At 37.4% G+C, this 15505-nt stretch overlaps 1 protein-coding gene across 1 annotated transcript in view; it reads left to right on the top strand.

Annotated features, from left to right (window-relative positions):
• Positions 1 to 15505, top strand: part of LOC131955709 (centrosome-associated protein 350) — an 82903-nt gene that overhangs the window by 16526 nt on the left and 50872 nt on the right. The window contains exons 3-4 of the mRNA XM_059319932.1: positions 11470 to 11513; positions 12523 to 12693. Of these exons, the coding sequence (XP_059175915.1) occupies positions 11470 to 11513; positions 12523 to 12693 (215 nt within the window). The remainder of the gene's footprint in view (positions 1 to 11469; positions 11514 to 12522; positions 12694 to 15505) is intronic.

Below are 15505 nucleotides of genomic sequence, written 5' to 3'. Positions count from 1 at the left end.
GGCAGGTAATGTCCTCTCTGCTGGCAGGTAATGTCCTCTTTGCTGGCTGGTATTGCCCTCTTTGTTGGCAGGTAATGTCCTCTTTGCTGGCAGGTAATGTCCTCTTTGCTGGCAGGTAATGTCCTCTTTGCTGGCAGGTAATGTCCTCTTTGCTGGCAGGTAATGTCCTCTTTGCTGGCTGGTAATGTCCTCTTTGGTGGCAGGTAATGTCCTCTATGTTGGCATGGTAATGTCCTTTTTGCTGGCTGGTAATGTCCTCTTTGCTGGCAGGTAATGTCCTCTTTGCTGGCAGGTAATGTCCTCTTTGCTGGCTGGTAATGTCCTCTATGTTGGCAGGTAATGTCCTCTTTGCTGGCTGGTAATGTCCTCTTTGGTGGCAGGTAATGTCCTCTATGTTGGCATGGTAATGTCCTTTTTGCTGGCTGGTAATGTCCTCTTTGCTGGCAGGTAATGTCCTCTTTGCTGGCAGGTAATGTCCTCTTTGCTGGCAGGTAATGTCCTCTTTGCTGGCTGGTAATGTCCTCTTTGGTGGCAGGTAATGCCCTCTATGTTGGCATGGTAATGTCCTTTTTGCTGGCTGGTAATGTCCTCTTTGGTGGCAGGTAATGTCCTCTATGTTGGCATGGTAATGTCCTTTTTGCTGGCATGGTAATGTCCTCTTTGCTGGCAGGCAATGTCCTCTTTGTGGCATGTAATGTCCTCTTTGCTGGCAGGTAATGCCCTCTTTGCTGGCAGGTAATGTCCTCTTTGCTGGCAGGCAATGTCCTCTTTGTGGCATGTAATGTCCTCTTTTCTTGCATGGTAATGTCCTCTTTGCTTGCATGGTAATGTCCACTTTGCTGGCAGGTGATGTCCTCTTTGCTTGCATGGTAATGTCCTCTTTGCTGGCAGGTAATGTCTTCTTTGGTTTCAGGTAATGTCCTCTTTGCTGGCAGGTAATGTCTTCTTTGGTGGCTGGTAATGTCCTCTTTGCTGGCAGATAATGTCCTCTTTGCTGGCAGGTAATGTCTTCTTTGGTTTCAGGTAATGTCCTCTTTGCTGGCAGGTAATGTCCTCTATGTTTGATTGATCATGTCCTCTATACCTGCCGGCGATCATTTATGCCAGATCGCAGAAAGGCTGTCACAACTGCCCTCTGGTTTTACCACTTGCTCTTATTGATTGCCCTAACCCAAACAATCGATCAGCGAAATAAAACTCATACAGCATTTGCAAGCCTGGCATGGCCAATGTTTATTTCTTTGCCGCATGCTTTTGTTTCAAATACAATTTGTTATTGGAAGCCAGTCCCAGTCGGCAATCAATTTTTTTTTAAAAAACGTGATCGATCTCTTAATAAACATTAATATCAGATTGTATGCAAATTAAAATAAAACCTTTGTCTAATACAGGGGTCTCCAAACTACGGCCCGCGAGGTCCTCTCATCCGGCCCGCGGAGATCATTTTGTCCACGGAAAAAAACATTTGTTGGTGATGGCTGAGGAACTTTGCTCAGAAAAATCACGACATGTCAGGAATAAACTGGCCCCTGAACTGAAATATGATAGTCAATGCGGCCCTCGGACTGAAAAGTTTGGAGACCCCTGGTCTAATAGAGTACAGAGGGTTTTTAAATAAACACTTGGGTTAAGGGATTTTTTTCACCACTGTGTTTTGGTATTTGAGCATTATTATTAATGACTCAATTTATAACAAGCTTTGAACATGCTATAAAAAGCTGAACTCAATCTTATATATAGTTGTTTTTCTATAATTTGGTCGGCTTTGACAGCGACGTTGTTTATCTAATCAAACGACAAATGTGTGCCCAGCGATCCATTGAGCAGATGTAGAGTTCAGTGTTTATTGACCTCGGCATACGAAGGGATGGTGTAATCAGCACTATGCTATGCCCAGCCGTTTTAATACAGCTTGTCCTATATTTCAGTGTTGTCTGGCGATTACAAAATTCCTTTTGACAAACTTAAGCCTGTGTGCAAAATTTCTCTTATGTGCGCGGTGCACTGAGAACTCTAATACAAGGTTTATTTATATTTCACAAAATGACTGCGCTATAGTTTTACAACAATTGTGCGGCCGCGCAACTGTGCAGCGTATATGGAACGTTATTACGGAATAAAGTCTTAAATTCCGTTGCTTTTTAATTAAAAGAGATCATAATATTGAATAATATTTTTAGAAAATGGGTATCCTTGTCAGCACTATCTGTTCGCTGTATTTAAATGCTACTATCCTGTTAAGGCTTTTAACATAGAAATAACTGTCCAAAAGTGACGTCACTAGTTCGGGTGTCACCGGGTGCGGCAAGCCATGGTGTCACTCCCTCCCTTCCCGACGGTGTCACCCAGGCCTAATGATGTATATAACTTGAATGAGTTATTGGACTAACTGGAGAAGCAGACTTTCTCATTAAAACTGGCTATATTTTGTTTCTGTGTTGCTCCTCTTGGGTGACGGTGTCACCCAGGCCTAATGATGTATACAACTTGAATGAGTTATTGGACTAACTGGAGAAGCAGACTTTCTCATTAAAACTGGCTATATTTTGTTTCTGTGTTGCTCCTCTTGGGTGGTGTGTCTTCTCCCCCACCCACCCACACCTGCTGTTCCGTCATAGGACTCGGATAAAGCTTTCGGTGTGTTCTTTTATCCAAGTTTCTGTTTATTTATGCGAAAACACCACTGAAATTGAACGAAGATTTGGAAAACTGATTTTTAAATATTATTCTCGCTAATTCGTGACCCAAACAGAGCCCCGGAGATTAATAAACCACGTGCGCTCTTTGAACTAGGACAATGCACCTAATAGAAACCCTAACCGACACCGCCTCGGTCGGAGTGATCCAACGTTTGAAAAACGTGAGGCTATTCTTACACGGTTAATGCCTGAATGATGGTGAAATATCTAGCCTCAATACAAGCTAATCAATACATTAGATTGACGATATCGGCTGACATTGATCGCACTTGGATTGTCTTAAATGAATAGACACGGGCGGTATCGGTTTCTGGTTCCTTCTGTAGTCTCGTGTACACCCTTGTACAGGAAAGGCATTGTACGGGCAAACAGGACCACGTGACTTGGGTCACTAAATATTGACGGAATTCACTCCGTTAAACCCTGTTTCCTCGTTAAAAGAAAATAGAATAACCAGATGATTTAATAGGGAATTATGGGGAAAAAAATTGAATAACTTTGTTTGTGTTCCGGTGTAAATAAATACCAGCCTTTCACACCCACGCGTTCATTGTGGCGTTTGATCAGGTATTCTGTGTGATGTTTGCACTGGACAAAAGATGACTGGCAGGAGATTTGTACAAACTTGCATTCACTTTGACGTGTCACTTTAGTTCTGGGCTTGGGTTTATTTTCAATTTTGTTTAGGCTCACTTGTATTTGATAAAGTATTTTTCAAAGTAAAGTACTTAGGACTTGAAGTGATCCCTCTATTTTGTGAGAAAACTATGCAGCCGACGGTAACTAAGTCAAAAAAAAAATAATTGTGGATTTAAAAAATTGTATCTGGTCCTCATTTCGAAATAAACAGATGTAGATGATGGCGTTGAATCGCTAGTGGTCTATTGAGCCATATCATTATGATGGTGTTGGATCATTTGTGGTTTATAGAGCCATACATAATGATGTTTGATCACTAGTGGCAGTAAACGTTGAGACTTATTTGAACAACTCTTTCATAGTATTGGTTAGTGTGCATATTGATTTTTGTAATTAGCTAATTACTAGTGATAGCTTACACCATGATACTCTTCTGGCTTTATTAATACTGAAGCACTAGATACATTTTAAAAATTGTCTTCTTAAATTTTCATATCTGTAATAAAATGGCGACGGTGGCGTCGGTCATTTACTTATTGGTCTGAAATAGTGGATTTCACGAGGGAGTCCTGCCTTAACCATGATGCCAAATGAAACACGCCCGACATTTTCCGATTGGCCATTCAGGAAAGTCTGTGAGACCATCCACGTTGGCAATATTCAACAAGTGTTGCTGATTAACCGGGAGATTTGTTTATGTAGAGTAAATGAAATAATCTTAAGATAATAGGGTCTCTAGTAGGACGTCTTTTGATTATTTTATATCCTAAGACTAGCTTGGGTGTGAGTTTCTTCATTTAATAAGCTAGTACCATCTGGCCGTTTAGACGTCAGACTTGAAAGAGTTCTTAAGTTGTTTTTTTTACTTGAGTAAGTACCTCACAACTTGCTCCCTAAATACGCAGAAGGGTTACAGGTTTCGGATCTTAACATTGCTGGTTAAGACAGGGGATATAAGCAACAACTTTCATTTTTCCCCAATACAATTGAGTTACTTTCCTTTTTCCTTATAAATAAATTTACAGTGCTGATATTACTTTAAAAACGTCTTATTCTTTTTTTTTTAATTAATAAATAACAATATCGAATTTTTTTTCTTTTTCCTTGAATAAATATACCGCATGATTAATTCAATTTTTTTTTGTTTGAATAAGAACCTGTAGATATTTTTTTTATATAAATAATTAACAAATAATAACTTGATTGAATTTTATATTTGCCCATAGATAATATGTGTGTATATTATATATATATATATATATATATATATATATATATATATATATATATATATATATATATATATATATATATATATATATATATATATATATGCGTGTCTTAGTGTGTCTGTGTCTTTCTGTCTGTGTGACTAAAAACCCTCTGCAATCTTTTATTTAAATTCAAGCTGTTAACAGTGTGCACAAATTCGTAGGATAATTGGATTCTTTTTTCTTTTTTTTTTTTGGTAAATGATGGTAAATTGCTGAATGGCTCCTCGCGGTGATAAAAAAAAAGTATGTGATTTAAGAATCTAGAACACACCTTTCAAGAACTGGATCTATGTTTTGTCCAAACAGAACTGTATAGGCACATTGATTTTTTTTTTCCTGTAGGGTAAACAAAAGCTAATAGAACCAGGCCATTACAGTCTTCGCTTGCTTTCAAGTTGGTGAAGTAGGTCGAGGTGGCGGTGGCGTCACGTTTGAGATAGAGGCGGTGGTACCTAATCGCCCACAGCGGGGTTTCCGCTTTTTTTTTTTTTTTGTCAATGTTATGTGGTGTTGGGGAACGGTATCCAAAGCTTAGATATTCTTTGTCGGAATGTGTGGTTTTGTTCATGTGTCATGGTCATAGAAATCATTGTTCATTAATTAATAGGCATTTGACGAATTAAGTCTAGGCATTCCAGAATGCAAACATTTTATATTATAAACTACCAGCAAACACTATCTCTTTTAAATTACAAATGATACATTCTTAAATGTATTTCTTTTACCATTTCTGTCAATCCTTTGCTGTGTTCTGTATTTCTTTGGTTGTTCCCCTTTAGAATTGTAGTAAACATCCAGTTATATTGATAGATTTAAAAGAATAAATATAGTGTGTGGGAGGGGGGAGGGGGTGTCTTACTTTAAAAAAACGATAATAAAACAAGACACCCTAAAGCAAGGAATTGTTTAGCTAGGTTTACGGATTGCTGCCCACACAACATGAAACGACGTTATTGGTGTATTTTGTACTACAAATACTCATTGTCTCCGTTTATATATCAATTTTTACCGTTTTATTTCTTTAATCGACACACTCATTGAGTTTGCTACCCTTTTTTGTATCAGCTCATGTATATGAACATTTTAATCTTAGCTAATCAGCTGTTTAGCGAGCTGATCAAGCTATCACATAAATGTGTTCGTAGTTGCGGAACTATACACAACGTCACGTTTACAGCTGAATCAACTGTGATACAAATCGTTGTATCCAAGTACTATTCAGTTGAAATAGCTTTGATAGAAGCCTTTATATACCAGTGCTAAAGAGCCGAATTAGGTACCATTATGGGCGATTAGGTACCCCGCGCCTCTCAAGACAGTGATGGGTACACCGGGTACAATCCAATGGATCTCACTCTAGACGAGTGAAGGCGCCGGGACAAAAAAATATTGAGACAAACCCCTGACACATGTTTTCGTTGTTCGATATTAATCCACAAATTGGGAGGATTTTTTTCCCCGGAAACTTCGAGTGCACGCCACGCATCAATTATTCCCACTTTATGTAATGATGAAGCCAAGTGTTATTATATTTCACTTTAGGCATGTAATTGCAACCAGTCTCAGTTGATAGTAGTGGAAGTCTTATTAAATATTGCTTGTTATCGGTTCTACCCTGAATATTTCCATGAACCTTAATACTGAGGTAATATTTCACATTGCATAGTCTAGCTGAGACGGTGTTGCAAATTGGAGACGGTGCTTGTCCAGGCCCCGTAGAGCTCTCCATGATACCATTATCTTTCATTATTTGTGAATTAGAGCTCTTATAATTAACATAATGTGAGTGGAAGTTTAATCGCCCCTTTGATGCCTTCTCCGGTTTCACAAAGAACACAATACATTTTTTATATAATTGTATCCAATTATGTTAATTAAAAATATTTATGTCAAAATTATCCAACTAATTTCATGGATTGGCAATTAGTTTTGACTGTGTAATTTTATATGACTTACTTGATAAAAAATACGGCACGGTATCTTGGGGGATTTGAGAAAACACTTCGAAATTTGCTTCGAATATTAATTTTTTTTTTATTTTTTTTCTGAGACTAACGGTTATCCTTGGATTTTTTTTCCTTAAATGTGCTACTAGTTATCTGAATCTCTCATTTAAAAGTCCTTATTTGGTCCATTCATAGATGCTTACAAGAATTTTACTGAATTAACTTTTTTTAAAAACGGTGATCTTGACTGGTTATAAAACCTGCATACGTCGTAGTTTAAAATATGTATGCCTCGGCCTAAAAACCTGTTGATATCATCTATGCGCAGCGAGGCGCTGTGAGGAATCATAGTTTTGCGATGGCCCCCTAAATACGTGACACTTCTATGGAAGAGAGCACGCGTTGTATTTAGTCTTGTTTACTGAAATTAAAATGACAACATTCAACGCTCATCTGAGAGAATTTAACACGGCTATTGATTTTCATATCGATTTATTGAGCTGTCATATCAAGGTATTGATTGCTAGGTCTAATCTATGTGTCGGCTAGTTTTTTTTTAAAAAAGATTTAAAGTGTTTGTGTATTTACCTTAAACTACTAAGTACTTTTACTCTCTTCCAACCCCCTCCCCCTCCCTCACCGCTCCCACCAACCTTCCCCGCCCGTTAATGTTGTTTTGTGTATAACATGTTAGAGTAGGTCATGTAGTGAGGCCTGATATTACTGGTGTAGATAGATGGATAGACAGAAAGATACATACATACATACATACATACATACATACATACATACATACATACATACATACATACATACATACATACATACATACATACATACATACATACATACATACATACATACATACATACATACATACATACATACATACATACATACATACATACATTCATACATTCATACATACATACATACATACATACATACATACATAGCATTTAGTTTTTTATTATGGATGGATTGATTGATAAATAGGTAGGTGGATAAATGGATAGATGAATGGACATTAAAAATCGTTATTTATTGAATTGTCACAAGGTTTATTTTCTCGTATTAATTTTTTTAAAAGTTCTAAATTAGAAGTCAAATCAAGCCCAATGTGCTACGATGCTTGGCAGAGACCTTAGTCTAACATAAAAACAGTAGTATGAGCCGTACATAATCTCATTAAAATATTAATTACTGATTGCCTTTGTTAAAGGTTTCATTTAAACCACTTTTGACCTAATATGATCCCGTATCAAGTGTTTTTAAGAAAAACATCATTTCCGGTCGCTGTTTATTTAGACTTGAGACAAAAAAGCACTGTTGATTAGCTATTGGCTCAGCAGGACTATAGAATAAGCGGTCACAATGACCTGGCCTCAGCATTTGAATGGCCAGGGTTCCTAGACGTTTCTGGTCAAACAATGGCTTATTGATCCACACAAGTCGGTCAAATCCTCGACAAGATGCAGGCTTAATCTCCTTAAGCTAATCCTAAGCTCATGTTAACATCATAAGCAATCATTTTATGAGCCAATGGGGAAAGGGTTGTGTCGAAGGATTCGTTTTAAAAAATATTCTGTTCGATTGTTTAGTTATGAATTATTAAAAGCCTGTGTGGTGAGGGACAAATGATTTTGTCTGGGATATTTTGTCTGCGAGAAATTTTAGTATTAAAAACTAGTTTACCAAGATTCCTTGATCAATAATTCTAGAAAAATCAACATTTAATAATGAGCATGCAGACTGTACAATTCATTTTATTTGTATTGCGCCCGTGCGCGGAGAAAGCAGCCATTTTAGACATACGAAATTTGTCACTAAGTCTCCAAACGTGTCAATCAAAGACGTTTAAAATCTCAATGTTTGTGTGTTGTGTTAGCCGATGTTCAAGTGCTTTTCATGTCCAAGTCAAGACAGCAGAGAAGGGGCGGTTCTGACATTTCTGCCAATAAAGCTAATCGTTTTTGTGTGGCATTTTATCAGACTTCTTTTTTTTTTATTTGATCATACATTTTAAATGAGATGTTTTTGTTTAAATTAGCGTGGGTTTACATTTATTTTACTCATCTATTAATTATAATAATACTCGCCACTTTAAATGATCAAACGGAGTTTCCTTTTTTTAAATACTAATTTCTCTAAATGTCGAAGAGATGTAAATGTAAATCATAAACAGACAAATAAGATTAAAAAAATAAAAAGCTAAAATGTTGATGGATGAACAAAAAATTGTATTACAAAATCGTCATTTAGCATGTAGGAAACCGTTAAGGTGTTATTGTAGTTAAGTAAGCTAGTCTTTAGTATACATTTTCTTGTCACTCTAATTTGATGTATATAAATCTTTACCCCGACATTAATGAACTAGCAATACTCCCCCCTTCCCCAAACTCTTAACCTGTATTCCGCAAAATAGCCGTACCAATATTTCATTCTCTATTTAGAGCGGATATTCTACAATGATGTTTTAAAAGTTAATAAAAAGTGTATCAAATATAAGACCAGGGGTGCCACTTTTCCGGGATATCCCGGATTTCCGGATTCGAGAATCATATTTTTTTCCCTTTCCGGATTCGCAAGATTTGAGTTTGAAAATTTCCGGGTTTGCAGTTTAAAAAAAAATTTAGATCGTTTTAAGCTTGAAAATGTTGGCATTGTAAAAATTGTTTTTATCATCAACACTCCCGCCAATAGCCTTTGCCGAAAAAAAATGAATAGTAAATGACGTCAGCAACAATCTCACGCGTGCGCCAAGAACCAAATACAAATCGGCTGTATCAGATGGGTGAGACTGTAGACGAAACTTTTTGATGTCATTCGTGGTGTGGCTGTCTGGCTATTTTTTATGACGATATGGGTTGGGGGTAAAACTCGTATTATTTACGTGATGTCATCAATGGGATACCGCTAGGCTGTGTAATAAAACAACTAAATTCTACAATTACTAGATCTAGCTCACTAGCATCGCCGATCGTCTTTTAAAAAAAACAAAGATTTTGCTCCGATAAAAAAAATATTTTTTTTTTGTATTTGGTATTACAAAAAGAAAAGAAAAAATCTATTTGGAGGACTATTTTATGTATGAAATAGAACTGTGCTGTTTTCACTCAACTTAACCGTCACTTTTTACCACCACGTACCCGCTTCTTCAAGGTCGCGCTGACCGTAAGACCTACGTCACGAGACCACGCAAGCACAGTCTGAGTCGTGTCTCTCGGTCAAGGCAGTTCTACAATTACAAGCGCTGTTTAATTTTAACGTGGTTATTTTTAATTCAAGAAAAAAAATTAGATCTGCATCGTTTTATATCAGTAAAAAAAATATGTAGGCCTGCTATAATTTAGTTACACGATCTAGCAGGGTCTACATCTAATTTTTTTTTTTTTTTACTTTGGTAAAACGTCATTGAAATGTTTAAAAAACCTCGAAGTACCGTGTCTCAGAAAATAGCCGCTATCACTGCCCCCTCCCAACCGCTTGTAAAAAAAAAATCAGCTTTTCACTTAGTCGGGCGGCTACATCTCTGACATGAGTATTACTAGCGTAGTTACTTCTAAAATTATTTTTAAAATTAACTTAATTCTGTTATTCCGCGATATGGACTTAAAACTTCCACGATATTTCTTCACGTCATCATGTATATCAAAAGTGGGGGCATTGGGGTCGTTCATAAATGACGTCACACTCGTAGGGGGAGGGGGGTCCGTAATTTTGTCATGAGGGGGAGGGGTTCAGATGGTGTGACATCACACTTTTGCATTATCGAAAAGCTATGTTAGAAAACTAATTTTAGCCGTTATTTCGCGTTTTAGAATATTGTTTCAATAAAGTGTAATAGGCATTGATTAAAATACTCTATGTTGACAGAGGTCAGACAAGATTTTTGGAAAAATAGCCTATTTTAAGAAAAATTCTACTGCAATTTTTAGGGGGGGGGTGTATGTTGAGGTGTGACGTCATTTTAGAGGGCGGGGTCTGGCTTTTTGTGACGATATGTGACCGAGGTGAGGTGGGAGGTAAAAATCGTCAAAAAAGCGTGACATCATTTATGGATGACCCCATTCGTATTGATTGGGAAAACAGGGTTTAAGGTTTTTGTTGTGGCTGTTAATAATTAAAGCCTTGAATAGCTACAGTAAGTCAACCCTGTATTTTAATACAGTGGCAATCTTATTAGAGGTCTGCATATAGTGGGCTTATTATTCAATAACAAGACATAGAGGTTAGCAAAATATTTGTTACTTAACAGTTGGCTGACTACACACTTTAACTCAAGCTAGGAAGTTCTAAAAAATTAAATAGTTATGTTATAAAAGCTGGCTGGGGGGGGGGGGGAGTTCTACAATAGCACATTATGGGGTAGGCCTAGATATGGGACTAACATTGTAAACTAATTTTGTTGTAAGCACAATCCTTTAAAGATTAATTATTATTATTTGAAGCTTGTTACAAAGAAAATAAATCCATTTTAAAGACATGTAAATTGAACATAATAATATATGAATCAAATGTCTCAAAAAATAATGAAATAACAGTCCATTTTATTTTGAAATTCCGCGCGGAATTAAGTTTCAGGGTTTCAAAAATTTCAAATTTTAGTTTCAGGATTGGTAAAATTTTGGGATTCATTTTCAGGATTCACTTAAAAAATGAGTGGCACCCCTGATTATAAGAGTTGTAAGAAAAACTTAACAGATAAAATACCAAAATATCACGTTTCGGAACTTCCTCTGAAATTTTATGTTTAAAATTTTACAAATTACAAAAATAAACATGTCATATGTGCAGTAATAAATGAAACTCGTAAAATTTAAACTCGATTGACACGAGTACATTTTATAGCGGCGCTGGAGTCCATTAATGCCACTTGTATTTCAACTCTTTCATTTCCTCCACCTCCAGGTCTGTCGTCGATATGGAACTCTCTAGGTCGTCTCAGGGCAGAGGTGAGTGGCAAAGTTTTTTTTTACGTTCGCTTGTCTACATTCATGGCCTCGTCATCCCCTTGTTAGATGAACTTAAGTGCCCTTGTCCTCTTGTGTTGGGTTGGTTGTTGACTGCCAGTCAGTTCATGAGCGTCACAGTTTCAGGGCTTGTGAACTTAAGTCCTGCCGTACGTTGTTTCGTTTCCTGAAGGTCTCTGTGTCATTTTATGAAGGTCTTTATGTCAGCTGCTGAGAGGTCTTAACGTCAATTGCGGAGTCTTTGTCATTTATTCGTGTACTTTATTCTATTTACTGAAGGCCCTTATCATTTGCTGAGGGTCTTTTTCATTTACTCAAAGTCTTTATGCCATTTACTCAAGATCTTTATGTCATTTACTCAAGGTCTTTGTCATTTAATCAATGTCTTTGTTATTTACCTAAGGTCTTTATGACATTTACTGAAGCTTTTTGACATTTACTCAAGCCCTTGATATCATCCAAGTACTGTTAGTAGCACACCCAATTCTGATCTACTACACGTCTATATGTTCGTTACATTAGAGATGAGTTGCTGACTGTTCCCTTCTGTTAGTCTATCACTCTGGTTTCATTTCCTTCCGTTTTCTGACCTGCCTTTAACATACCTTTCCCTGATGTGTGCAGAGTTCTTTACTGTTGTCAATCTAATACTAGGGTCTCCAGTATTTTATCTTTAGCTGGTCTCTCTGTGATACGTCACTGTCCTAGTTCTCCCTTGAAACATCTTCTATCTGCCATGCAAGGATTTTAACATTCGGCTCACAGCTTCATTGTGATGCAATTTTAAGGGTATTAATTATCTTAGGTTGAGAGAAAGGGGAATCAATAAAAAGAAAATGTAAAAACTTCCTCCCATATACAAACACGTACTTAACCTTTGTGCTTTCATTGCTGTTTTTACTGTTGTGCTTTTATAGATAAAATAAATTTATTTTTATAGCTTTTATCTGCTGTTTTATTTTCTATTAATTTGTTTTTTCTTGTCTCGCAGCTTCGCAGGATGGAGCATCGCCTTGACAGCGCCGGTGAAGCTGGTCTTTCAAGCGGCAGCAGCGGCGGCTCCATCAGCACCAACCTGTTCCCGTCACAGTTCCACTCCCACCGCCTGGGTGCCCCGGCTGGTGCCGTTAGCATGCCTGGCATCTCGGTGCCGTATGAGCAGGTAGGTCACCGTAGAAGAGCTTTAACTCAGAGCAATTAGTGTGTGTTGTGCGTTGATCATCTCTCCTATCTCTGACCTTTTAAAATCTTTTATTCGATGATAATATAGATTTGTATGTTCATAAACTTTGTTGAGTGGGAAAAATTAACGCTAAGATCTGTTCCTTTTATATTGTTATAAAGAAATTAAGTTTGTTTTCATATTTGCTATGGGTGTAAGAAATTGTACTAAAGATTATTTACCTGATGTGTTGGTTTGTGTAATACAAAGAAATGTTATGTGAATCAATCTTTTCCTAGCTGTGTTGGGTGCGACAAACGCCATTGACTTTTGACTTGACTTCGTCCTCTTTTCTCCTTCCACCATACCTCTTCCATTTCATCGGGTTCCCGGCTGTTAATTTTGCCATCTCCCAAGACATCCCTGCTGTCTTCAGTTCTTCAAGAAGACTCCGCCTCCAGATCTACAAACGCCATCGGACATTGTAAATAGTGTATTACTTTACGTAACACCTACAGTAAATGTGAATCCATGTTTGTTTTTTTTTGTGTTTGGTGTGACAAATGCAATGAAACATTGTTACCGGTGTATTGCTTTTGTGTAACACCTTAAAGAAATGTGTATCCATATTTTCTGGGAAAGTCTAGCGTGCGTCTTCCCTTCTCCTAATCCTCATACTGTGACTCGTTTCGAGTAAATCATGGCGGTTTTTCATTTCTTCTGTCGTGATCGATTCGGCAATCGATAATTTTTTAACTGTATATCAAATATCAAGTATACAGGCTTATCTGTTGTTGCTACCAAGTTTAATATCAATTTCGTGTTGTATCCATTATGAGAAAAGGCATTCCCGTCTGAATACCAACAATCTGTTTTATCCCAGCCCTAAGCCTTTGTCAGCGTGAAATATTTCAAATTTTAAGTAGTACTTATACATAGTTTAGTCCAATCTTGATTAAACACTAGGTCGTGATTATTTGTGAACTGAGCGGATACAATATATAGTAACTTCAGCCTATTACTGTTTGTACGGGTTGATTTTGGTGCAAACTTGATAGGTAAATCTGTGCTGCTAGGTAGGGGGGGGGGGGGAGAAACTTTTTTTTCTATGAATGTGCTTGTTCTCCTGCGTCGATTGTACTGAAATGGGACGGTTTAAAAATCTGGTTAGAGACACACACTACAGTGTTGATAGCTAGTCTTGATTCTATGTTTGTCAAGGTCTTTCGATGGGTACAGCTGGATGAAACGTATCAAGGGAGCCCCCTGTAACTATTCTGCTTAATACTTAAGGACTATATTTTATATTTTGCATTTTGAGGTCCGGGTTAATCCTGCTTGAGGCCCCTGGCTGAAACTTGGGGGGGGGGGGGCTGTGACAAATATCTCAAGGACTAAGTACATTGTGTTGTACTGTATTCAAGCATCCGTGGCTGTGGACATACCAGTCTATGCCTGAATCAACCACTCACGTCCTTGCTTGCTGACCATAATGCAACATCTTACACGAAATTCTCATACCTGTGATAGTCTCCAATTAGTACCTTGTTGGTTTTTGTACCGTTTGCAAATGAAACCCAATCTCATAGCATGCTTATAGTATTATTCATGTAATCCTTGAAAGCGACGGCATGTGGCGCAAAACTCAGCCAGGCGTACCTTACACGACTCTGCAGGAATTTAATATTAAAAACAGGTGCGGCATTCGACGATAATGTTTTAAAAGAAGTATCGACCTGCTAAAGCTGATTTCTAATTATCGATTTGGCAAGTGGCTTGAGAGCTTAACTGAACGCTTGAAAAGTTTCGCTGTGTATAAAAAATAAATCCAGATATCGAAACGAAATTGAATTTACAAATTTAAAAATGTGCGTTGCTTACATTATAAAGCGGATTTCCCTGTAAGTTAGTTTAGATTATATTATTTGTGCTTATTCGTTTATAGCGCCATATTTATGTTATCGTTGGAAATGGGTGGTTTTAAGGGTCAGGGGAGGGGAACAGAGAGCTCATACTTGATCGCACGTCTAATCAGCGCACGTAACCCTAATCATAGTTAATCCGGCTTAGCGTTTGTAAACCCGGACCTTACCATATACCCCAGTGGGAAACTTCACCTAAAGTAGTGTCACTTTGAAGATGTTATGCTTAACTGTAAAAAATCTCAAGGCTGAAGAAATATATAATGTTAACTTTAACACTGTCAAAAATTTCCTAAAGGCTAACGTTTCTGTGAAGATATTATGCTGTTAGGCTTAACACTGTCAAATCTGCATGAAACTGTCTCGTTACGCGTGGCGGAATAATTGCTATTTCAGCACACTGAAGTGTTAGGATAAAGCTAGTTTTATGTTACTTTTGCCGACCAAGCAGACTAACGATAGCAGCGGTAATAGTAAGTTTGCTTGCAAATAAACCACCAATTATGTTTGAGCCTGTTATTTCAAGGGGAGAGTATACGCTATTACCTTAAATGGTGTTTTCCGAACATACCCGCAGGTCATTTACCTGTCATTGTAAGGCAGATTTTAATAGTTAGTTTTATTCTATTACAGAATATATATTTAACGTCATAAAACACGAATTCTTGAAATACATTGTGTAGTCAGTGGCTTGGGCAGGAATTGGTCATGTAGAGGGGGGGGGGTGTCAAAATGTGTTTATATATACACCTTACATCCCCTCCCATGTGTGTAGTATGCTTTATTTTTGTTAGCTCTTACCGTCCCCCTTTTTGTATTTATAAAAGTTGTTGATTGCTAGATCATTTTTCTTCCTGTTCTGTATCTGACCAACACAAACTCATTGGACT

Source organism: Physella acuta, unplaced genomic scaffold (genome assembly GCF_028476545.2).
Source record: "Physella acuta isolate Inbredline_101_S28 unplaced genomic scaffold, ASM2847654v3 ptg001095l, whole genome shotgun sequence".
Lineage (NCBI taxonomy): Eukaryota > Metazoa > Mollusca > Gastropoda > Physidae > Physella > Physella acuta.
The sequence above is the reverse complement of the archived record's forward strand: the minus strand, read 5'-3'. Positions and strand labels throughout refer to the sequence as shown.